The sequence below is a fragment of the Macaca nemestrina genome, chromosome 13, assembly GCF_043159975.1.
Source record: "Macaca nemestrina isolate mMacNem1 chromosome 13, mMacNem.hap1, whole genome shotgun sequence".
In the NCBI taxonomy this organism is placed as follows: domain Eukaryota; kingdom Metazoa; phylum Chordata; class Mammalia; order Primates; family Cercopithecidae; genus Macaca; species Macaca nemestrina.
This window is the reverse complement of record NC_092137.1, coordinates 24,869,240-24,893,462: the sequence shown is the minus strand read 5'-3', so window position 1 is coordinate 24,893,462 and position 24,223 is coordinate 24,869,240. Positions and strand designations below refer to the sequence as shown.

The window sequence follows — 24,223 nt, the reverse complement described above, 5'->3', positions numbered from 1 at the left end:
TTCCCAGCATCAGGGAATGAGGCCAGTTGGTCCCTTCAGGGACAGCCAGTGCCGTTACAAAGTACCGTTTCTTCTTAGGGAGACTTCCATTCATTCAATGAGTATTTTTTGAGTATCTACTAGGTGCCAGGTACCAGGCAAGCCACTGTAAGTGAGATGGATGAGGCCCTCGTGGCATTTTCCCTGATCTCCTCTGTGACAGGATGTCGAGCAGCTCTCTTGCCCGGGAATATTCACCCAGATGCTTCTGGCTCCCCAGGAGTCCTTGCAAGGGGCTACTGCTGTCCCACTGTGCTTCCCACATCCACAGGGAAGGGCTGTGCCAGAACCCAGGACGCAGAGCAGGGATGGGACTGTGCTGTGCTCTTCCTGTGGCTGGGCTTTTGTGGGGAGGCTCCAGCCACCCGGGGGGGCCTGCCTTTCAGGCCCATCAGATCCTTCCCTCTTGCCCTGAAAGGCCCTGTCTCTGATCATCTCAGCCAGAAGTCACCCCCAACTATAACCTGTGTACACTTGAGGGTCTGCCTCATGGGTGAACATGGTGCCTTGGCAGAACTGGCAGGCTCCTCTGGTTTCCCCAGTGCCCGCTGAGCAGGGACCCGCAGCGGAGAGATAGGGATGGTGGAAGGACAGGGAGTGGGACTGTGAAGCCAGCAGGCAGGGGCTGGAGAGGCAGGAGATCAATTTGTTGTTGTTTTTATATGAGGGTGCCTCTGTGTGGAACTGTCTCCGTTCATGGGGTGGGTGGGGAGAGGAGGCTGGGGCATGAGTGGTGGCAGAGGGCCCTCTCAGCTCAGGAGCTGGGCATGGCTTTGCGGGCAGGGTGCTCCACTGAGAACCATAGGGCTGGCATGTGTGCCAAGAAAAGGGAAGGGGCCCAAAGAGGGTGCAACACAGTGTCTCTTGTGCCAAAGCAGGACCAGGCACGATATTTATCAGCCTTTTAAAAAACATTAGCACAGCTCTCCCCCTACCCCCACTGTTTTTGGAGATAGGGTCTCACTCTGTTGCCCAGGACGGAGTGCAGTGGTACGATCTTGGCTCACTGCAACCTCTGCCTCCTAGGGTCAGGCGATTCTCTCACCTCAGCCTCCTGAGTAGCTGGGACTTCAGGCACCCGCCACCACGCTTGGCTAATTTTTGTATTTTTTGGTAGAGACAGGGTTTTGCCATGTTGGCCAGGCTGGTCTCAAACTCCTGACCTCAAGATCCACCTGCCTCGGCCTCCCAAAGGCTGGGATTACAGGTGTGAGCCACTGCTCCATGCCATACATTACATCTCCCTTTGTAAAACATAAAAGTCATGTCCTCTTTAACATCATGTGACATTTCAAAATAAATGTTTAAACCTCCAGCAAAGGCTGGGTGCGGTGGCTCACGCCTGTAATCCCAGCACTTTGGGAGGCGGAGGCGGGCGGATCACGAGGTCTGGAGATTGAGACCATCCTGGCTAACACGGTGAAACCCCATTTCTACAAAAATTGAGCTGGGTGTGGTGGCGGCGTGACTGTAGTCCCAGCTGCTCGGGAGGCTGAGGCAGGAGAATGGCGTGAACCCAGGAGGCAGAGCTTGCAGTGAGCTGAAATCGCACCACTGCACTCCAGCCTAGGCGACAGAGTGAGACTCCGTCTCAAAAACAAAAAACAAAACAAAACAAAAAACCCTCCAGCAAAGGCCAGGCATGGTGGCTCACACCTGTATTCCCAGTACTTTGGGAGGCTAAGGCAGGTAGATCACTTGAGGTCAGGAGTTCGAGACCAACCTGGCCAACATGGTGAAACCCTGTCTCTACTAAAAATACAAAATTTAGACAGGCATGGTGGCGGGTGCCTGTAATCCCAGCCACTTGGGAGGCTGAGGCAGGAGAATTGCTTGAACCCAGGAGGTGGAGGTTGCAGTGAGCTGAGATTGCCACTGCACTCCAGCCTGGGCGACAGAGTGAGACTCTGTCTCATAAATAAATAAATAAATGCCTTCCTTTTTAAAAACCAAAAACCAAAAACAAAAAACCACAAATAACTCTCTCCAAAAAAAAAAAAATCCCCCTGAAAACCCAAAAACCTCCAGCAAATTAAAACAGTGGGGCAGCCCAGCACAGTGGCTCATCTGCTCTTTGGGAAGCCAAGGTGGGCAGATCACTTGAGGTCAGGAGTTCAAGACCAACCTAGCCAACATAGTGAAACCCCATCTACTAAAACTACAAAAATTACCCTGGGCTTGGTGGTGTGCGCCTGTAATCCCAGGTACTCGGGAGGCTGAGGCAGGAGAATCGCGTGAACCCGGGTGGCGGAGGTTGCAGTGAGCGGAGATCACGACACTGCACTCCAGCCTAGGTGACAGAGACTCCTTCTGGAAAAAATAAAAAATAGAAATAAAATAAAACAAATGGGGCAAAGTTTTGCTTTATTTAAATTACCATCCTTCTATATCTGATGTTAGGTCCCCTACCTTTGGAATCAAAGCCCTGAGAAGTTTGGGGCTGAAGTTGGCGCCTTTTCAGACAGAGTGTGAGGGAATGGTAGAAACAGCAGTGGCAGGATCGATTCTCTAATGGATCCATTCCCTGAGGGATGCAAGGTGATGCCTGAGGTTCTGGAAGGGGTGCCCGCGGGTAACTCTCAGGTGTATGGTGAGGCAGCTCCATCCAGGGTCTGGATAGACGAGTTTCTCTCCCCTGTTCATTCCTTCAGCTCTCCCCAGGGGAGATGACCCCCTATTGCTGCTGGCTGTCCTTAGCACTCACCTCCCCACACGTGATTTGTCCCAAAACATTCTCTCTCCTCTTCCTTTATTTAAATTCCCAAAGCCTGTAGTTGATCTTAGCACGGTGTTCTGTCAAATGCAAGGAAAATACTTTATGCTGTGGTGTAAGAGACTTATAGGTTTAACTATTCAAAGGAGCATTTGCATCTTTAAGGGAGAGTTTGTGAACTCAAACACATCTCAAACGGGTAGAATGTGCACGGGATATCTCTTCGAAGCAGGGTCTCAGGAACTCTTCCAGTTCCACGTGTGGTGCCCACTGGGCCACCGCCACCCGCCTCCTCCGAGCAGGACAGGGCTCCGTTGCCGGGCCCCTCTGCGGAAAGCTCAGGCCCGGCGCTCCGAAGTCTGGGCTCCCGGGGTGGGCGGGGATACTTAGGCCCCACGCGCCCCGCAGTGGAGCGGTCCCCAAACCTGAGCCCCGGCCTCTGCCGGTCCGGAAGGAAGCCGTGGCGGAGGAGGGGGCGGCGGCAGGGTGTCCCTAGCGCGCCTCACCTGCGGGCGGGCGCGTCTGGGTCTTCCATCCTCCTAGACCGGGCCTGCTCGCGGGAAGGCGTGGATTCGCCCCAGCCCTCCCGCCCGCCGCCCACGCCCGCGCTTCCACGCAGCCGTCTCCCCAGCCCGCCGCCCCCGCCGGATCGGGGGCTGCCCGGGCCCCTCCAGCTCTCGCCCGCACGGATCCCGGGACCGCCGCCCGGCACCTCCCCCGCCGCCCCACTCCGGGACGCGCCGCCGAGAGGGCGGTGACTGGGGCGAGGGAGGGGCCGCCCCGCCCGCCTCCCGCCTCCCGCCTCCCGCCTCCCGGGGCCTGGAGCGCGCGTGGCCCGGGAGCCGCCGGCGCCGCGCGGGGAATAGCTGTGCAGCACGCCGAGCCCGGACTCGGCTGGCTCGGCTCGGCGCCGGCGGGCGAGAGGATGCTGGCGGGCTTCCCCGTGTTCGGCCCGCGCTCCCGCCGGGGAGGGCCCCGCGCGCGCCCCTAGCCGCCGCCGCCGCCTCCGCGGGTGCAGGGGAGGGGTCCGGAGAGCCGCGCTCGCCGCCGCCCGCGCCTGCCGGCTCCCGCACGGCCCCTGCACGGCCTCGGCCCCCGAGCCTTAGCCCTAGGGCGGGCGCGCTGGGCCGGCGCCCCGGGATCTCCCAGCCCTAGTCGCCGCCGCCTCCTTCCCGCTGCGGCCGGGCGCCCGCGGATGCTGAGGGGCAGCCCTGCGCCTCTCCCGGTCGGATCCCGGGCCTGACGGCGAGAGATCGCGCTCCGGCCGGCCGGGCCCCGAGGCACTGGCGGGGCGGCGCGGCTCTGCGGAGAGCAGCCCTCGGGCGCGCCGAGCCCTCCAGCCCCAGCCCTCGCGGGGACCGTCCCGGAGCACGCGGTGGCCGAGTTCCCGCACAGGTAAACGCAGGGGCAGGGCCAGGCTTCCGGGGGGAAGACAGCGCCCTGAGCGTGGGAAGGGGGCCGGATCGGAGCCCGAGTCTCCAAGGGCTTGGTGGAAAAAGGAAGTAAACAGAAGGAAGGCTCAGGAATCCCCAGGATGGTCCTAGTTTCTTTCCGGCACATTTTATTTCCAGCTTCTAAGGACTGGGCCTGGAGGGAATTTAGGTGAGGAAGTCAGGGACTGAGAAAGAAGAGATGACAGAGAGAAACCGGGTGCCAGGGATGGAGAGGCGGCTAGGCCCTTCCACAAGCCAGGGACAGGAAATCGAGTGTCTGGCGTGGACAGGACTAAGTGTGCGTGCGGTGGGCGGTGGTGTGAGCGGGGGTGGCAGGGAAGGCCCTGGATTGGGAGGCTCTTGCAGCAGAGATCCTTTTATGAGGGTTAGGGCGGGTCATGGGGAAACCACAAGGTAGGAGGGAAGAGGTGCTTCTACTCAGCAATGCCCTTTTCAGTTCTAGCTGATCAGTGCTCCCTGTGCCCTGGAAACCCGCTCTGCGTTCCTGCTGGAGGTGGCCGCCCCTCCGCCCCAGCCAAGAAGAGGCCCTCCCCAGGTCTCAGCGAGCCCTGAGAGGTAGCCCAGTCCAGAGCTCTTCCTCTGATCCCGATCCACTTCTCTAGGGCCAGTAGCAGACACCAGCCAGGATGCCGAGGAACCAGGGCTTCTCTGAGCCCGAGTACTCGGCCGAGTACTCAGCCGAGTACTCCGTCAGCCTGCCCTCCGACCCTGACCGCGGGGTGGGCCGGACCCATGAAATCTCGGTCCGGAACTCGGGCTCCTGCCTGTGCCTGCCTCGCTTCATGCGGCTGACCTTCGTGCCGGAGTCCTTGGAGAACCTCTACCAGACCTACTTCAAAAGGCAGCGCCATGAGACCCTGCTGGTGCTGGTGGTCTTTGCTGCCCTCTTTGACTGCTACGTGGTGGTCATGTGTGCTGTGGTCTTCTCCAGCGACAAGCTGGCTCCCCTCGCCGTGGCTGGAATTGGACTGCTGTTGGACATCATCCTTTTCGTGCTCTGCAAAAAGGGGCTGCTCCCGGACCGGGCCACCCGCAGAGTGGTGCCCTACCTGCTGTGGCTGCTCATAACTGCCCAGATCTTCTCCTACCTGGGCCTGAACTTTGCGCGTGCCCACGCGGCCAGTGACACCGTGGGCTGGCAGGTCTTCTTCGTCTTCTCCTTCTTCATCACGCTGCCTCTCAGCCTCAGCCCCATCGTGATCATCTCCGTGGTCTCCTGTGTGGTGCACACGTTGGTCCTGGGGGTCACTGTGGCCCAGCAGCAGCAGGAGGAGCTGAAGGGGATGCAGCTGCTGCGCGAGGTGAGTCCTGCCCACTGTCCCCCTGTGGCGTCCTCTCCAGCAGCTCTCACAAACGTGGCACTTGTTGGAGTTGATGTTTGCTTTGCCTTTGAGTCAAAATGTGTTCTGGGGCCTCCAGGGCTCTAACCTCTCTCCCTAGTCCCTGCCTTTGCACCCCCGTACCATTGCCCGGAGTCTGCCTGTGCTTGGCCCCAGGGAAAGGAGGATGTCAGGGCACTGGGCCTCAGGGCCGCTCTTCACCTGTGCCCAGCCTAAGCGTGTGACAGGAAGGTCCACCCAGGGCTGGTCTTGAGGCAGCGTTGTCCTGGCCATTCCCTGTTGGTGACCCTGGCGAGGAGGACTTCCCGTGGGAAGAGGGCTCCTCGATTCCCATCTCTCCCCCAACACTGACTAGCTGTGTGGACTCAGTGCCCCTTTGTCAAATGGGGATAACATCTGCCCTGCCTGCATGACACTGTTGTTGTCAGGCTCGCAGGAGATTTGGGGGAAAGCACGTTAGGATACGTGAAGGGCTGCACAGAGGGAAGACGCAGTTGTCCTATTTCCTGCCTCCGGGCAGCTCGGGCTGCCTGGGGAGTTCTATGAAGTAGAGAATGTCAGTCTCCCCACTGAAGGTGTGGTGTGGGCATGAAAATAGGGGCAGTCATGCTGGCCACTGTGACGTAGGATCTGCCGGTCCTGGAGCGTGTGTTCTACTGGAAGGGGTGGAATTTCGGCCTCAGTTTAACTATTATTTATAGTATTGGGGTGGAATTTCGGCCTCAGCTTAACTATTATAGTGTTGTGTTCCCACCAAGTGCTGGGCCCTCAGGGGCTGCAGAGGCCGGGGGACCTGAGGGACAGTAGGCAGTGTGTGTCCCTGGGGAGCCAGAAAGCCGGTGACCAGAGGCGGAGATATCTGCATCTGGTTTGATGCCCAGCCTGCCAGCCTTGTGCCAATGATGGTCAAGAGAGGCTCCCCCACTTCCTGCCCCTGCAGTGCTCTGTCTGGTAGAGACGTCTTAACTCCCACGCCAGCTCTGTTCTGTGGTTAGCGGGGCTGGGGTAGAGTCAGCTCTGAAGCAGTGACCTTCTGGGTATCAGGAGAGGCAGGGCGTGTCCAGAATCCTTGCTGACTGATGTGAGCCTCTAGCAGCCATGGAGGTCAGTGCCTGGGCCCTGAGACCAGGTGCTGTGGGCAGGCCCAGGGTGAACGGACAGAATCTTCCACTCCTCTGCTCATTTCTCCAGTCATGCCTCAGCCTGCTGATTTGATCTAGAAATGGGTAGAGGATGTTAACATAGGCAGGGGCCTGGCAGGGCATCTAGTCCAGACTCGCCATTTTACAGAGGAGGAAACAGAGATAGGTGATAACTGGTTCACTGTCACCCAGCACTTTGGTGGCAGAAACAGGACGGGAGCCCAGGCATTGACTCCCAGCCCAGGGCTCATTTGTGTGTGTTCCATGGAGCACCGAGAGCTGCCTGAGAGCAGGAGCTTTGCTTCCCATCCCACCTCCTGGGGACAGTGGCTGTGTGCTGCCCTGCCGTCCCCACCCCAAATCTCTGTAGAGGGGGCTATGAGTTTCTGGTCATCAACTAGGTGGAAACACCAGTCTTGTCTCTTCAGGCCATGCATTAGCCAGTTCCAGGTTCTTTTTTTTTTTTTTTTTGAGACACAGTCTCGCTCTTTCGCCAGGCTGGAGTGCAATGGCGCAATCTCAGCTCACTGCAACCTCTGCCTCCCGGGTTCAAGGTATTCTGCCTCAGCCTCCCGAGTAGCTGAGATTACAGGCATGCGCCTCCACGCCTGGCTAATTTTTGTATTTTTAGTAGAGATGTGGTTTCACCATGTTGGCCAGGATAGTCTCGATCTCTTGACCTCATGATCCACCCGCCTCAGCCTCCCAAAGTGCTGGGATTACAGATGTGAGCCACTGTGCCAGGGCGTCCCAGGTTCTTTTTAAGCTTAAGGTCTGAGGTCTGGGGATGACTGGTCTCTCTAGCTCCATCTCCTCAGGTGGACAAGGAGCTTATTTTGAGGCTCCTGGAGCTTCCAGGGAAAAGGACACTGCAAAGACGTGGCCACAGGGCTGGGCCGGGGCCTGGGTGCCCCACCATGTGGCTGCTTGGAGATCACTTCTAAACTCATGATGGTTTTCCTTCGGGTAGTGCTAAGACATAAAACCCTAAAACTTAGAAAAAAGAAAAAAAAAAAAAGATAGAAATCAAGAGTAAAAATATTAGCATCCCAGAGGAGCCCGACCTTGGCATGGAAGCAGTGCCTGGGAGGCAGCTTTGGGAGCAGAGCAAGAGGGGCAGAGGGCTCTCAAGGTCCGATTGGGAGCCTGAGATCGAAGGAGAAGGCCCCAGCTTACAGTGGGCTGTGTTCCAGAAGCTTCTGAGTCACTGGTTGAGACTAATGTGACTTTTTAAAAAGGTGCCTGGGTTCCCAGGCCCACCCACCAGAGTCTTCCTCAACTCACAGCATCCCAGCATTTGGCCTCTGAAGACGATGGAAACAGGGCTGGGCATGGTGGCTCATGCCTGTAATCCCAGAACTTTGGGAGACTGAAGCAGGCGGATCACCTGAGGTCAGGAGTTCAAGACTAGCCTGGCCAACATGGCGAAACCCTGTCTCTACTAAAAATACAAAAATTAGCCAGGAGTGATGGGGCGCGCTTGTAATCCCAGTTACCCAGGAGACTGAGGCAGGAGAATCAGTTGAACCCAGGAGGTGGAGCTTGCAGTGAGCCGAGCTCACACCACTGTACTCCAACCTGGGCGACAGAGCAAGACTCCGTCAAACAACAACAACAACAACAACAACAAACACGGGCTGCAGCAGCCTGCGTTGCTGTGGGGAGGGATGGGACAGCGGTCTCCCTGAGCCCTGGAGTGAGGCGTCATTCACCTCCCCTGCTGCTGTTGCCTCCTGGAATGTGGGCCCCATCAAGGATGGGGGGCAGGGGCTGGAGGATAGGATGCAAGGACCAGGGGGCTAGGCCCCTCCTAGTCAGGGTAGGTCCCAGAACTTTCTCCAGACCCCAGACCCCAGGCACTGCCTTTCTCCTGCCCATGTGCTTCCCCTTGTCTTTCTCTCTCCCATCCCCTGTTGGCTCTGGCTGGCGACTCCCTCCAGGGTCGGTGGGGGATGAACGCAGTTTCCCAGTTTGAAGTAGACACCTGGATTTCTGGGGGCTTGCGAGTTTTGTGATTTTGTTGCTGCTGTCACTGGCAGCATGAGGCTTTGCCAATGTCAAAAGTCTTCTTCCTCTGCAGCCCTTATCCCTCCATGCCCATGCGCGGCTCTGTGGGGAAGGACGGAAGGTACACATGGGGCTGCGGCAGCCTGAGTGGTCGGAGGCCAGCCAGACAGCCTGTCCTGGGCTCCTCTCAGGAGGCCGGTGGGTGGGGTTCTGACAGGAAGAGCAGGTGATCAGAGAGTGTGGGATGGGGTGGGGCTGGGGCCCCACCAGTGAGTTAATAAATGAATATTGCTGAGCTGCATGGGCCTTGCAGCCTGCAAGGTCAGGGGATAAGGAGGGTGAGGCCATCTGACACTCAGGCTGTGCTGGGGTGGAGAGGATGTTCTGGGAGCCACCTTGGATGGGCAGGGACCTGACCAGTGGTTCTCACGACCCATCTTCTAGCCCCTGCCTGTCCCCCATTCTTTTTTTTTTTTTTTTTTTTTTTTGAGACAGAGTTTCATTTTTGTTGCCCAGGCTGGAGTGCAATGTTGTGGTCTTGGCTCACTGCAACTTCTTCCTCCCGGGTTCAAGTGATTCTCCTGCCTCAGCCTCCCAAGTAGCTGGGATTACAGGCAGCCGCCACCATGCCTGGCTATTTTTTTTTTGTATTTTTAGTAGAGACGGGGTTTCACCATGTTGGCCAGGCTGTTCTGGAACTCCTGACCTCAGGTAATCTGCCTGCCTTGGCCTCCCAAAATGCTGGGATTATAGGCGTGAGCCACTGTCCAGAGGAGGAAACAGAGGACAAAACAGAGATGGGTGATAACTGGTTCACTGTCACCCAGCACTTTGGTGGTGGAAATAGGACGGGAGCCCAGGCATTGACTCCCAGCCCAGGGCTCATTTGTGTGTGTTCCATGGAGCACCGAGAGCTACTCTATGGCTCCCCCATCCCGGGAGGCAGCACAGGCCCAGAGCAGCCGGAAGGGAGGGCAGATGGATCAGGAGGAGCTGAAGCTGGCAGTGTTTGCCCATTTCACTCTCCTGGCCTGGGTCCTGCCCCAGGACCTGTTACAGAATAATTTGCCCTTTACTGCTCTAAACTGCCCCTGAGCTGGGTGAGGAGGAAGGAGGGGGCTGTGCTCAGGACCAGTATCTGCAGGACCAGCAGCCAATGGGTGCGGACAATGGGGAAGGCAGCCAGGATGGTTGGGGGTGGTTGGGGACGTGCCTTTAGCATGGGGCAAAGTAGGGACTAGGAACTGCTGACAAATATTTTGTACCCTTCAGAGCAGAAAGGCTATTTGGGAGCAAAATTCTCTCATGGAATGAAGAGCCTGTAAAGACCTTTTTCCACCAAGTAAAACATGAGGAAGCTGTGGATGTGCAGTTTCTTTCACACCTGCAAATGACACAGCAATCATTCACCCACGGAAGGAACATTGGCTCTGAGGGGCTGGAGGGAGCTGCCATAGGGAGGGTGGGAGGAAGCTGAGGCTTCCAGAGACACCCTGTCTGCAGACGGCAGGTAGCTGTTGCATGCACCTCACCCGTTTCATCCTGGATGTTACTGGCTCCATTTCACAGATGAGGGGACTGAGGCTCAGTGAGGTTGAGAGGAGGTAGTGGGGCTGGATTACAGGGGAGGGGTCACCGGTGGGTAAGAAAGGTGGAATGGGGGACTTCCCTGAAAGCCTCTCTTTCTCTGGAACCCAGACATCTGGGCCGCCTCCTCCTTTTCTGGCTGCCCCCAAATGTAATTTTGCTAAGCAACATGACTGAACAGTGTCAAGAGATGGCAGTCCCTAAGGTATAACAGGAGGCACCCCCTTCTCCCCATGGGAATTGGATGCAAAGAGGGGAGAAGCCCATGACGATGTTCCCTGTGGGCATGTGGCCAGGAGTACGTGAGAAAGGCAGGGGGCTGAATTGGAACAGGAGCTGGTGTGGGGTGTGGTGGGCAGGAAGCAGCAGGCCTGGGGGCTTTCAGCCTTCAGGAAGCAGGCTGCGGGGAGAGGTGTGCAGGACACAGGGCAAGAGGAGGCAAACTCAAGCCAGTCCTGGCTCTTTGGCCCTGGGTTCCTCTGCTGACCAGGGGCGGGAAAGAAGCCGTCATCCCTCCATGGAGAGTATGCAAATGGACATCAGCGGAGGGTCCAGGGAACGGAACAGTGATGACCTGCATAGAAGGGGACTGCAGGGCCATCAGATCCAACTGCATGTGAGGAGGAATAATCAGTCATTGAACATGTAAACAACTTTGCAGAAAATCACCCCTCCATCCTTTCCCCGTCGCAGCTTTCTGTGGCCTTTTCTGATCCCCATCTGTGTGTAAACAGAGCTTTCCCAGTTTGTCATCATCGTGCATATGCAATTTAGGCCCCACCTTTCACCCGCATTATTTCCCTGACATTTTGCTGTGAACATTGAACTCCTCGTGTTTATTATTTTAAATCAGCGCTTTATAGTCAGCGGGTATTTCTAGAGAGGAAACGGAAGCCCAGGGCTGAGCCAGGGGTGGATGACTGGGTAGTTTTATACCCACATGCAGGCATGCACACACACACACACACACACACACGCACGCGCACACATGCTCACTCCTGGGCTTGAGCTGCCCAACCTTCTGGGTAAACCCTCTGAGAGATGGAATGGCTGGGATGCCAGGGTTATTCGCATTCTGCAGTTTCTTCATAAACAAACAGTAAATCCCACGAGGGTGGTCCAACGCTGGATTAATATTCCAGCACCACTGTCTGCCGCCAGCTGCCCCCCCCACCAAATTATACATTCTTTTTGTTTTTTCTTTTTTCTTCTTCCTTCTTCCTTTTTTTTTTTTTTTTTTTCTCCAAATAGAGACAGGGTTTCACCACGTTGCCCAGGCTGGGCTTGAACTCCTGAGCTCAGGCGGTTCACCCACCTCTGCCTCCTAAAGTGCTGGATTACAGGTGTGAGCCACTGCGCCCAGCCATCACCAAATTATACATTCTTGATGATAGATTCCATGGGTATGTGCTCTCACCAACACTGAGACTCAGAGACACATCGTGCGTAGGTCGAGGCCCATAAGCAGGGACAGTGAGGAGGTGGCTGTGTTTACTGAGCTCTTGCTGTGTTACAGTTTAGTGCCTTCTGGCAAGAGGCAAATATTTCCATTTTACAGATCAGGAAACTGAAATGTGTGACGACTGAAATGACTTGTCCACGGCCACATAGCTAGTAAGCGGTACAGCAGGATTGGCACCCAGGTCAGTAGGATTTTGGAGTTCCTTCTCATTGGAGTCATAAAAGAACCCCTTAGGCGGTGACCAGTAGCTCATGCCTGGAATCCCAGCACTTTGGGAGGCTGAGGCAGGAATATCATTTGAGGCCAGGAGTTCAAGACCAGCCTGGGCAACATAATGAGAGCCCATCTTCACACATACACACACACACACACACACACACACACACACACACCCCCAAAAAAATTCAGCTGGGCTTGGTGGTGTGTGTGTGTGGTTTTTTTTGTTTGTTTGTTTGTTGTTGTTGTTGTTTTTTTGAGTCTGTCACCCAGGCTGGAGTGCAATGGCGCGATCTTGGCTCACTGCAACCTCCACCTCCTGGGTTCAAGTGATTCTCCTACCTCAGCCTCCTGAGTAGCTGGGATTTCAGGTGCCTGCCACCATGTCTAGCTAATTTTTTTGTATTTTTAGTAGACACGGGGTTTCACCACAGCGGCCAGGCTGGTCTCGAACTCCTGACCTCAGGTATCTGCCTGCCTCGGCCTACCAAAGTGCTGGGATTACAGGCATGAACCACTGCACCCAGCCTGGTGGTATGTGTCTTATACAGGAGGCTGGGGAGGAGGATGGCTTGAGCCCAGGGGTTTGAAGTTACAATGAACTCTGATCACATCACCCCACTGCAGACTGGGGAACAGTGAGACCCCATCTCAAAAAGAAGAACCCCTTAGATCTTCCATCAGAGCCTGTTGAGATAGTTCCAACGGGGTTAGGGTTTTGGTTTCTCAACTCACAAGCATTAGAAGTAGCAATCTAGGGGATGAGGAGGTGTTTATGGGGGCATCTTCAAGGAGCAGAGATGTCTGGGGTGTTGAGTGTTGCAACCAACAGCCCTTGTGCACCTTCTGTGGCTGTAGGAGGTGTTGTTACATTATAGGACAGTGTAGTAACTGATGTGCATAATGGTGACCAACTCATCAAGAAAATATTAAGGCCAGGTGCAGTGGTTCACATCTGTAATCCTAGCACTTTGGGAGGCCAAGGTGGGCAGATCACAAGGTCAAGAGATCGAGACCATCCTGGCCAACATGGTGAAACCCCGTCTCTATTAAAATACAAAAAATCAGCTGGGCGTGCTGGTGCATGCCTGTAGTCCCAGCTACTCAGGAGGCTGAGGCAGGAGAATTGCTTGAACCCGGGAGGCAGAGATTGCAGTGAGCTAAGATTGTGCCACTGCCCTCCAGCCTGGTGACAGAGCGAGACTCTGTCTCACAAAAAAAAAAAAAAAAAAAAAAAGAGAGAGAGAGAGAAAGAAAATATTAAATTATATTTAGTATAAAGTGCAGTGTAGTATCTAAAAACATTTTCCTCAGGAATGGATAACACAAGTTTGAACAAATAAGGATTATATTTGGAAATTCAGTAATGTGGGATGGCTCATTACTCAGTGTTACTGAATAAATGTCCATTTCTTCACCATGTGTTTTAGTTATCCACTGCTGTGTAACAAACAGCCCCGAAACTTAGGGGCTTAAATGAGTAACAGTCTAAACCTGGGCAACGTGGAAAATTCTGTCTCTACAAAAAGTACAAAAATCAGCCAGGCATGGTGGCATATGCCAGTAGTCCCAGCTACTCAAAAGGCTGAGGTGGGAGGATCATGAGCCCAGGAGGCTGCCATGAGCCATGATTGTGCCACTGCACTCCAGCCTGGGCGACAGAGCAAGACCAGTCTCAAAAAAAAAAAAAAAGAATGACAGTTTATTGTTTCTCATGATCCTCTGGCTTGACTGTTCAGCTGGGTGGTTTTTGTGCTTCACCTGGCATGGGCTGGGGTCACTCATTTGTCCACCTGCACTGTTTCATTCATCTGTGGCATTCAGTTGCAAGCTATGCTGGCAAGTTCTAAGAAGCCTATACCCACATGTCTGGAGCCTCAGAGCTCCTCCTCCTGACCTCTCCGTGTGGCTAGCTTGGGCTTCCTCACAGCGTGGTGGTCTCAGAAAGTGGAAGCTATCAGAGTTTTTTAAGGTTAGGCTCACCACTATCAGCTACAAGATGTCAAGGCTAACTCAGATGCAAGAGGAAATTGATTCTGTCTTTTGATGTTTGAGTGGCGTGTGTAAGAGAGGGAATGAATTGATCGCAGCTGTCTTTTGAGGCTGTCTGAGAAACCAGGAGGCACATGGGGGATGCTGGGAAGACGGAGCTAATTAAAGCCATGAAATTGGGTAGGGTCCAAAATACTCTGTGACCGTAGAATGCTTCAAAAGTTAGAAACGTGGCCCAGAGCCCAGTGTTGTTTAACTTCATTAGGATATTGATTCTCCGTAGTGTTTCTAAGATTTTTAGAAAGTTTCAGAACGGCATTGTACAGAGAGAAATGATGGTTCAGAATTCATCTGTATAGACTTTGCTTTGCCTTATTTGGGTGAGAAGTCATTCTCTTACTTCCTCAAGCATGCAGTGGCCCCTGTGTTCAGGACACTGCCCTAGGTGACAGGATATGTGGCTTAATCATGGACCCCAGCACCAATCCTGCCCCTTTCTCTCTTCAGCTTAGGTTGGCAGCTTGGCTCTGATGTTTATATTCCTTTTCCAGGAGGTGGAGATTTGCATGTGCACAAGCTTCAGAAACACCAGATAGGATTGGGTTTGCATTTAGGGGGATCATCTTGGTGGACCTGAATGAAGCCGATGCGGTGCAGGAGGCTGGTGAGGGAGTCCAGGTGTGGCACCATGAGGGCCACCCACCAGGACGGAAGTAGGGGATGGAGAAGATGAGTTTGGTTTGAGGTGCCCTTGGGACATCTCAAGTGGAACTTGTCAGATTGTTCAGTGGAAAGTTATTGAACACCTTCTGTATACCAGACTTTGTACTCAAGATCTGGAGAAGAAAGATCTAGAGTTGCAGATTTGAGAATCATCAGCATTTAAGTGGCACCTAAAACTGTAGGGAGGCTGAGGGGGTGCCCGGGGAGAGTGTGTAGAGTCAAAAGGGAAGGGGACTTAGAACCCAACAGATGGGGCAGGCCAATGTGTGTGTAGGGGAGTCCTCAGCATGGGACATCCATAACCCACCCCTGCTTCCTGCCTGGACCCATGATTGTCCCAGGTAGCCTGTGCTGGGTAGATCGGCCATTAGGAAGCAGGAAGCAGTGTCTGTCTGATGGTGTTTTACACAACTGATGCTCTTGCACTGGGGGGACTTAAGCCTAGCCAAGGTGGGGCCATGGTGCCAGGTGAGGGACTGTTTCCCACAGTTCTACCTGGCAAACAAAGGCACGGGAGTGTGACTGTGTTACGTGGTCGGGGAGGGGTGGATAATGTGTATAGAGACACCTTAAACTACAAAGCACTGTGCAGATGCTAGTTATTTCTTTATTACATTTAATCTTGGCAGACCATCTCTGATCTTTGAACTATGAGTGAATCAGACCAAGATTCTTCATTATCCTTTTTTCATCTCTTTTCTGTGTAATCAACTAACTCTTTTTCCTTATTGTGAAGGGATTATTGTTAAGAATATTTCAAATTATAAAATGCTGAATAATATTGCAGAATATTGTACTATTCCTTTTCTGTAGGGCATTTGTCTACTTTTTTTTTTTTGTTTTTGAGAAGGAGTTTCCCTCTTGTTGCCCAGGCTGGAGTGCAATGGTGCAATCTCAGCTCATCACAAGCTCTGCTTCCCAGGTTCAAGCAATTCTCCTGCCTCAACCTTCCCAAGTAGCTGGGGTTACAGGCATGTGCCACCATGCCCAGCTAATTTTTGTATTTTTGGTAGAGACGGGGTTGCACCATGTTGGCCAGGCTGGTCTGGAACTGCTGACCTCAGGTGATCTGCCCACCTCAGCCTTCCAAAGTGCTGGGATTACAGGTGTGAGCCACCACGCTCGGCTCATTTGTCTACTCTTAATTTTTTTATTTTTATTTTTTCTTGAGAGAGAGTCTCATTCTGTTGCCCAGAATGAGAGTGCAGTGGCACAATATCGGCTTACTGCAACCCCCGCCTCCTGGGCTCAAGTGATTCTCCTGCCTTAGCCTCCCAAGTAGCTGAGATTATAGGTGCTCACCACCACGCCTGGCTAATTTTTATATTTTTGTAGCAATGGGGTTTCGCCATGTTGGCCAGGCTGGTCTCTAACTCCTGAACTCAAGTAATCTGCCCACCTCGGCCTCCCAAAGTGCTGGGATTACAGACATGAGCCACCGCGCCCGGTCTTGTCTACTCTTAATTTATTGATTTTATTTATATGTCACTTGTATTTTTTTTTACTTGCTATTGTTGTTTCAGCAGGCCCATCCCCTCTCTCCTTTCCCCCTCCCGGCCATTTTCTGTCTGATGCTTCTTTCTTCTTCTGAGCAGGTTTTCAGTCCTTTCTTCCAGGAAATTCCTCTTTGTGGTTCCTAAGGAATTCACTTTGATTAGAAATGAAACTGTTTCCTTTTCCCCTTCCTCTCCTCAACAGCACTTTCCTTCTTGTAAACAGTAAAGTAAAGGACTTGTTTCAGAAGAAATCTACCCCTCTCTTGAGCTCCATTCAATACCGCAGCATAAGTGACCGGACTTGAACTTTCGCAAGATTTCCATGGCTGGGGTTTGCTGTTCACATGTCACTTCAGGACTGGTCTCCAGGAAGTGTAGTTTGGTGTCGGCTGTTAGATTTGGTAGTGGAAGACTGCGACAGCTGCCTGTCCAGCTCTTGGTGGGCTCCTGGACTGCCCTTGAGGGCAGTTTCTCACCCAAGGGGACCAGGCCCTGAGGAATTTATCCCCATGAACCTGAATCTTTTCATTTTTATTTTGATTTTTTTTGGGATGGAGTTTTGCTCTCGAGTGCAGTGGTGCGATCCTGGCTCACCTTAACCTTCACCTCCTGGGTTTAAGTGATTCTCCTGCCTCAGCCTTCCAAGTAGCTGAGATTACAGACATATGCCACCATGCCTGGCTAACTTTTTGCATTTTTAGTAGAGATAGGGTTTCACCACGTTGGCCAGGCTGGTCTCAAACTTCTGACTGCAAGTGATCCACCTGCCTCCCAAACTGCTGAGATTATAGGCGTGAGCCACCACGCCCAGTCTTGAACCTGATTCTGATAAGACAGATTGCTCAAGGCCTGGTCACCAACCCGATCATGGCAGGTGGACCTTCCCACCTTCTCTGGAGGGCAGCGGGGGGTGGTAATACCATGTGTGTCAATTGGTACATATTTGCTGCCAATTCCTAAGAAACCAAATCAGTAATTTCCTGAAGGGGAATCTGAGCAAAGCGCATGCCATGGTGCTGAGAGGGTTGTTCATCCTCCCACGTGGGGCTGGGGGCACTGCCCACAGGCACATTTTCTACTGCGGACGACCCTGTCAGCTGGAGACAGCCCAAGGAGTGGCACACAGCCTCACCCTTCAGCACCTTTTTGCTCTACTCCTGCCTGTACTTACAGTTTACCTTTCATTGGTGCAGCAGTGAGTGCTCTGAAACACCCATTCCCCCTGTAATTGGGCTTGTAGTTGTTAATATCATATTGCCCATCTCCAGATCTCCAGGGACAAATTTGGGATATTCACTCCTTATTTCAGTGAAGAGCCCAATCTAGGGTGGTTCTTTTTTTTTTTTTTGAAACAGAGTCTCACTCTCTCGTCCAGGCTGGAGTGCAGTGGTACAATCTCAGCTCACTGAAACCTCCACCTCCTGGGCTCAAGAGATTCTCCAGCTTCAGCCTCCTGAGTAGCTGGGATTACAGGCATGCACCACCACGACTGGCTAGTTTTTGTAGTTTTAGTAGAGACGGGGTTGCACCATGTTGGCCAGGCTGGTCTCGAACTCCTGACCTCTGGTGATCCGCCCACCTCAGCCTCCCAAAGTGCTGGGATTACAGGTGGCATTTCCTATCCCTTCCATTGTGTCTCAGACCTGCTGGCCTCTACAATTACGGCTTAGTGAAGGGACCTTGTGAGTCTTGGTCGACCCTCACCCCGGGTGACTTTCTGCTTCGGACTCTGGGTCAAAGCACTGGCGTCATAGTCATTCGACTTGAATCACCAGGAGCTCCCCCACTTATCAGCTGAGATCTGGGGTAAGTTATTTAGTCTGTCTACCTGGTTTCTCCTTCTGCAAAATGGGTGTGATAATAATACCTTTTTCACTGGGATAGGCAGCAAGCACTAGAAATGGTAGTTGCTCTGGCTGTCACTGTCATTGTTATGATTATTGACTTTGATAAGGAATTTTAGAAAAGCCTGAGCAGCCCCAGGCTCCTTCCAGGATGTCTCAAGGGTGCCTGGTGGCTTCAAGCCCTGCCCTCGCCTCCCTGGTTGGGGAGGCCCTGACATCCCTCCCCGCTTGGCCCTACCACCCTATCATTGTTTCCCAACCCCTGACTGGGGTGTCGGACCCTCAGCCCCTGTTTAATACATACCCATATTCAACTTTCCTAGACAATTTTTGTCTTAAAAAATGCAAAAACACACTTTACAATTATTCACCATTTCCCCACAGTAACTATGAAAAACCAAACTGTACATTCTCATCTCTCTGTAGTGATCATGGCTTTGCTTGCTGGACAGGGCTTTGGTTAGTAACTCTAATATAATCAGCGAAAAAGTAAAAACAACACAATAGAGGAATGGCACATGGGAGGCAAAAGAGAAGAAACTGGCCAGGCGCATTGGCTCACATCTGTAATCCTAACACTTTGGGAGGTTGAGGCAGGCGGATTACCTGAGGTCAGGAGTTCAAGACCAGCTTGGTCAACATGATACAACCCCATCTCTACTAAAAATACAAAAATAGCTGGACATGGTGGTGTGCGCCTATAGTCCTAGCTACTAGGGAGGCTGAGGCAGGAGAATCACTTGAACCCAGGACGCAGAGGTTGCAGTGAGCTAAGATTGCGCTGCTGCACTCCAGCCTGAGCGATAGAGATGCTGCCCAAAAAGAGAGAGAGAGAGAGAGAGAGAGAGAGAAGAAACTTACAAGCTGGGTCACCATTTTTTTGGTTACCTTCTGAATGTTGGAGAGAATGTGCTTTTCACGTGAAGTTCTCCACAGAGACAAAGAATAGTGTACTTTTTTCTTTTTTTTCTTTTTGTTTTTGAGATGGAATTTCACTCTGTCACCCAGGCTGGAGTGCAGGGGTACGATCTTGACTCACTGCAGCCTCTGCCTCCCTGGTTCACGTGATTCTCCTGCCTCAGTTGTGGGGACTACAGGCATGTGCCACCGCGCCCGGCAAATTTTTGTATTTTTGGTAGAGATGGGGTTTTGCCATGTTGGTCAGGCTGGTCTCAAACTCCTGATCTCAAGTTATCTGCCTGTTTGGGCCTTCCAAAGTGTGGGATTACAGGCATGAGCCACCGCACCTGGTTAGAATAGTGGAATAGTGTACTTTTGATCCAAATTTCCCTTCCTTCCCTCCTTCCTTCCTTTCTCTCTTTTTTTCTCCCTTTCTCCGTTTCTCTCTCTCTCCCTCCCTTCCTTCTTTTTGCATTTTGGCAATGGCCTTTCCCTTAATATCTTTTCTCTTTATGCTCCGTTTTTGGGAGGAATGAGTGAAGAGTTGGTTGTGGTGGGAGACATGGGGAAGAAGGCCGCTGGCATGACTGTAGTGGAGGAAAGCCAGGTGTGTCCTTCCATTCGGTCAGATCGTGTGAGCTGCATGGAACTCGCTTCCTTTCGTATTGAGAACCCGGGGTTAGGATGTCCCTGTAGCCCTAGATGGCCTCACTTTGTTCCCCTGAGCTTTAGAATCTTTATCCTCACCAGGGTTAGTGACGCACAACTCCTGAGGCTTCGAGTTGCATTTAGGGGAGAAAGGGATTGTGGTGCCACCTGTTCAGCTTGCGAGCTGTCCTGGAGCCCTGCTGTGGTGCCCCCGCAGCCTCGCACCCCTGCTCCCATTCCTCCCCACTCCTCACCCACTTTCCTTCACGATGGCCTAATGGGACTAGTTACAAATAACATTTGCATGGATCTTTGAAGCGCTTTTTATCCCATTATGTCGCTTAGTCCTCACACCCACTCTGTGAGGTGGATATTCTTGTCACTGGCATTTTATAGAAGAGAAAGTGGAGGAGGAACAGTGAGGGTGAAGGCGGCGCCCAGCCTCCCCCCGGGAAGCGCAGAGCCGGCTGGTCTCAGGGCCAAGTCTTCCAGATCCAAATGCAGTCAGAAGTCATCTTCTCTGAGGAGATCGAGACAGGCGGTTGTGGTAGTGGTTACAAACTGTGTGTCAGAATGTAGAACTGTACACCAAAAAAGGGAATTGTATCGTACGTGAGAAAAGGTAGTTACGACAAAAGATAGATGGTGGAGAGCACAGATGGTCCAGAGATGGCTTCAGCATACAGCTGACCCTTGAACCACGCAGGCCTTAGGGGTGCTGCCCCACACACAGTCAACGTCCATGTATAGCTTTTTTTTTTTTTTTTTTTTTTTTTTTGGAGATGGAGTCTCTCTCTGTCACCCAGACTGGAGTGCAGTGGCACCATCTTGGCTCACTGCAACCTCCACCTCCCGGGTTCAAGCAATTCCCCTGCTTCAGCCTCCTGAGTAGCTGGGACTATAGGCGCCCACACCACACCCAGCTAATTTTTATGGTGTGATCACAGCTCACTGCAGCCTCAACTTCTTGGGCTCAAGCGATCCTCCTGCCTCAGTCTCCCAAGTACCTGGGACCACAAGTATGTGCCACAACACCCGGCTAATTTTTTGTGTTTTTAGTAGAGACAGGGTTTCACCATCTTGGCCAGGCTGGTCTCGAACTCCTGACCTCAGGTGATCCACCCATCTCGGCCTCCCAAAGTGCTGGGATTACAGGCATGAGCCACCGCTCCCGGCTGGGAAAATATATTGACTATTCATTAAGTGGAAGTGGATTATCAAAAGGTCTTTATCTGCATCTTCACGTTGAGTAGCTGAGGAGGAGGAGAAAGAGAATGGGTTGGTCTTGCTGTCTCGGGGTTGCCGAGGTGAACGAAAATCTGCAAGTGGACCTGTGCAGTTCAAACCCTGTTGTTCAAGGGCCAACTGTGGTGTGGTAAGAGCTATGGTACCTTAACAGACACTCCGCGGGGCTGGGAGAAGTTGACTTGGATGGGGCACCATGGAACATTTTGGGATGATGGCAGTCTTTCGTATCTTGACGGGGGATGTAGTCACATAGTTGTACATATTTGTCCATACTCATCTAAATATACACTTAAGGCTGGGCGAGGTGGCTCAGGTGTATAATCTCAACACTTTGGGAGGCCACAGTGGGAGGATCACTTGAGCCCAGGAATTCGAGACCAGACTGGGCAAAATAGTGAGACCTCATCTTTACACAGAATTAAAACATTAGCCAGGCATGGTGGCACACAGTTGTGGTCCCAGGCACTCGGAAGACTGAGGCAGGAGGATCGCTTGATCCCAGGAGGTTGAGGCTGCAGTGAGCCGTGATCGCAACACTGCACTCCAGCCTGGGTGACAGAGTGAGACCCTGTCTCATAAAAAACCAAACAAACAAAAAACCACCCAAATATACACACACACACTCACACAGTTAAATGTGTGCCATCTACTAAAATTCAGTAGATTTTATAAAAAGTCAGTAAAATACAGGAATCACAAAAATTGGGCATACATATATACATTTATATGTATTTTAAATAGCTTGTTTTAATTGAAAACATTTAGCTGTACGGTCATTCGCCAATCTTTCGTTGAAGGGAAAGTTCTTTCCTTTTTATATAGGTACTCTAGTTGGTATTCCTTGTGGCTCTTCTTCTTCTTCTTCTTCTTCTTCTTTCTTCTTTCTTCTTCTTTCTTTTTCTTCTTTCTTCTTCTTTTTTTTTTTTTTAAAGATGGGGTCTTGCTATGTTGCCCGGTTGGGCTTGAACTCCTGGGTTCAAGCGATCCTCCCACCTTGACCTCCTGAGTGGCTGGGATGACAGGCATGAGCCACCAGCCCCTCCTATGGCCTTCTTTTGCAGCTGGGATGTGTTGTGTGTAATTTCCAGTTTCCTTAAAGTAGAGTAAGAATTAAAAGTCACTTGGAAGGAATCTGGATACAGAATCCCCCTAGATTTTTATTACTTTTCTTTCTTTTTGGCCAAATTTTTATTGTCTTGCCTACCTTGAATTCAACAGCAATTTCTTTTAGCTACTCATATTTATCAAAAATTTCCAAAATACTCACTTTACTTTTCTTAGAAACACTTTACTTTTCTTAGAAACTTTACTTTTCTGAGCGTTCTTTCACATCCATATTTTATCTGTTTAGGTTATATTTAATTCAGTTATGTAAATATAATACCAAAAAACAACTGGCATAAACAGGTTTGGGACTAAACATAACTGATTCTTGGAAAATACTCCGAAAGTTGGAGCAGAAATAAACGCATGGGCTTCCTAGAGAGGAGCTTGCCTGCTGCGCGCGTAATGTTAGTCGATTTCTGGAGGGACTGGACTGTCTTGGTGGATCCGGTGTCTTGGCTCTGGGGGCTCCAGTGCTATCCTGTGCCCCTGCTCCTTCCTACTCAGCTCTGACCTGCTCCCTCCTTGCTTCCATTCCTGATTCTTTTCTTTTCTTTTTTGAGACGGAGTCTCACTCTTGTCGCCCAGGCTAGAGTGCAATGGCATGATCTTGGCTCACTGCAACCTCTGCCTCCTGAGTTCAAGCGATTCTTCGGCCTCAGCGTCTCAATTAGCTGGGATTACAGGTGCCCGCCACCACGCCCAGCTGATTTTTGTCTTTTTAGTAGAGATGGGGTTTCACCATCTTGGCCAGGCTGGTCTTGAACTCCTGACCTCAGGTGATCCACCCGCCTCGGCCTCCCAAAGTGCTGGGATTACATGCATGAGCTACCGTGCCCGGCCCTTTCCTGGTTCTAGTTTGTCCACAGGAAGTAATGCACATCTACTTCTTGTTTTCTACACAGCAGTCCTTTCAGTGTTTGAATTCAGCTATCTTGCTCTCCCTGGATCTCCTCTTCAGCTGCCCATCTCCTTTTTTCAAGAAGTCCTCAGGTGATATGGTTTCCAGGCCTTACATGGTCCTGGGCATTTTCTCTAGCTGTAGACTAAAGCGCATTTCTCAGGACTGCCTTCTCCTGTTTGCCCAGCCTGCTCACAGAACCTCGTCCATGCTACCTGGCTGTGGGACACAAACACTGGAGGTAGAAATTCTGTAGCTATACATTTAAGACGGGGGGATGGCCCCCCCATTCCTGGAAAGTTTATATGTCAGGCCTTAATGAAAGAGCTGTTATCTACATAAACATTTAAGTTTTCTTTAATCTTTTATTTAATTAATTAATTTAATTTAATTTTTTTTTTTTTTGAGACAGTCTGGCTGTTTTGCCCAGGCTGGAGTCCAGTGGCATGATCTTGGCTCACTGCAACCTCCGCCTCCTGGGTTCAAGTGATTCTCCTGCCTCAGCCTCCCGGGTAGCTGGGATTACAGGTGCCCACCATGTCCGGCTAATTTGTGTATTTTTAATAGAGGCAGGATTTTGCCATGTTGACCAGGCTGGTCTCGAACGCCCAACCTCAGGTCATCTGTCCACCTGGGCCTCCCAGAGTGCTGGGATTACAGGCGTGGACCACCATGCCCAGCCTTAAGTTATTGGTAATATAGAGAAACTCAGTGCTCTCTGGATGCCAGGACAGCTCTACAGCGACTGTGGAATGTTTCCCTGCCTGGCAGGATGTGTTGTGTAGGGGAGTGAGGCAGGAGAGGCCTTCACATGGACCATGCAGCCAGAACTGCTTCTCAGCGCTGGAGGGTTTGTTAGTCTCCCTGGGCTGCCTGCTGACCACGCCACGTCCCTCTGCAGCCTGCACACCCCTTATGCTATCTCCCTTCCCCCTTGCTTCTCTGTCTTCCTGCCAGATCAGCCAAGATCAGCACGATAATCAAGTTCGTCAGAGTCTGACACATCCACTTCTTTGTCCACAGTCCACTTTTCTTACTGAGATGCTGTATTTGTCATTGGTTTTTTAAAGAATATGTAATTTTACTTGTATGCCTGTTTATTTTCCATCTATCTACTTACTTGGTTTTTCACTCTGCCAAACATATGTGGGTCCAGACACAGGTTTGCACACGTTGCTGGGTGCTGGGGATACACAGACAGGTAACCCGGGGTCCCTGTCTGCAAGGGAAGCCCTGCTCAGTCTATTTACTTATTTACTTTCTTTTTTTCTGTTTTTTGTTTTTTTGTTTTTTGTTTTGTTTTTTTTGAGACGGAGTCTCGCTCTGTCGCCTAGGCTGGAGTGCAGTGGCGCCATCTCGGCTCACTGTAAGCTCTGTCTCCCAGGTTCACACCATTCTCCTGCCTCA

At 52.0% G+C, this 24,223-nt stretch overlaps 1 protein-coding gene across 5 annotated transcripts in view; it reads left to right on the top strand.

The window, feature by feature from the left end:
- The first annotated feature begins 3,573 nt into the window (after positions 1-3,573).
- LOC105479810 (adenylate cyclase 3) overlaps positions 3,574-24,223 on the top strand; it is a 101,074-nt gene continuing 80,424 nt past the window's right edge. Inside the window, exons 1-2 of one of the 5 annotated variants that reach the window (XM_011738115.3) lie at positions 3,574-4,147; positions 4,643-5,507. In XM_011738115.3, coding sequence (XP_011736417.1) covers positions 4,833-5,507 — 675 coding nt within the window. In that variant the 5' untranslated portion in view covers positions 3,574-4,147; positions 4,643-4,832. The remainder of the gene's footprint in view (positions 4,148-4,642; positions 5,508-24,223) is intronic. The other 4 variants (XM_011738116.3, XM_011738112.3, XM_011738111.3 and 1 more) reach the window with 4 other exon arrangements.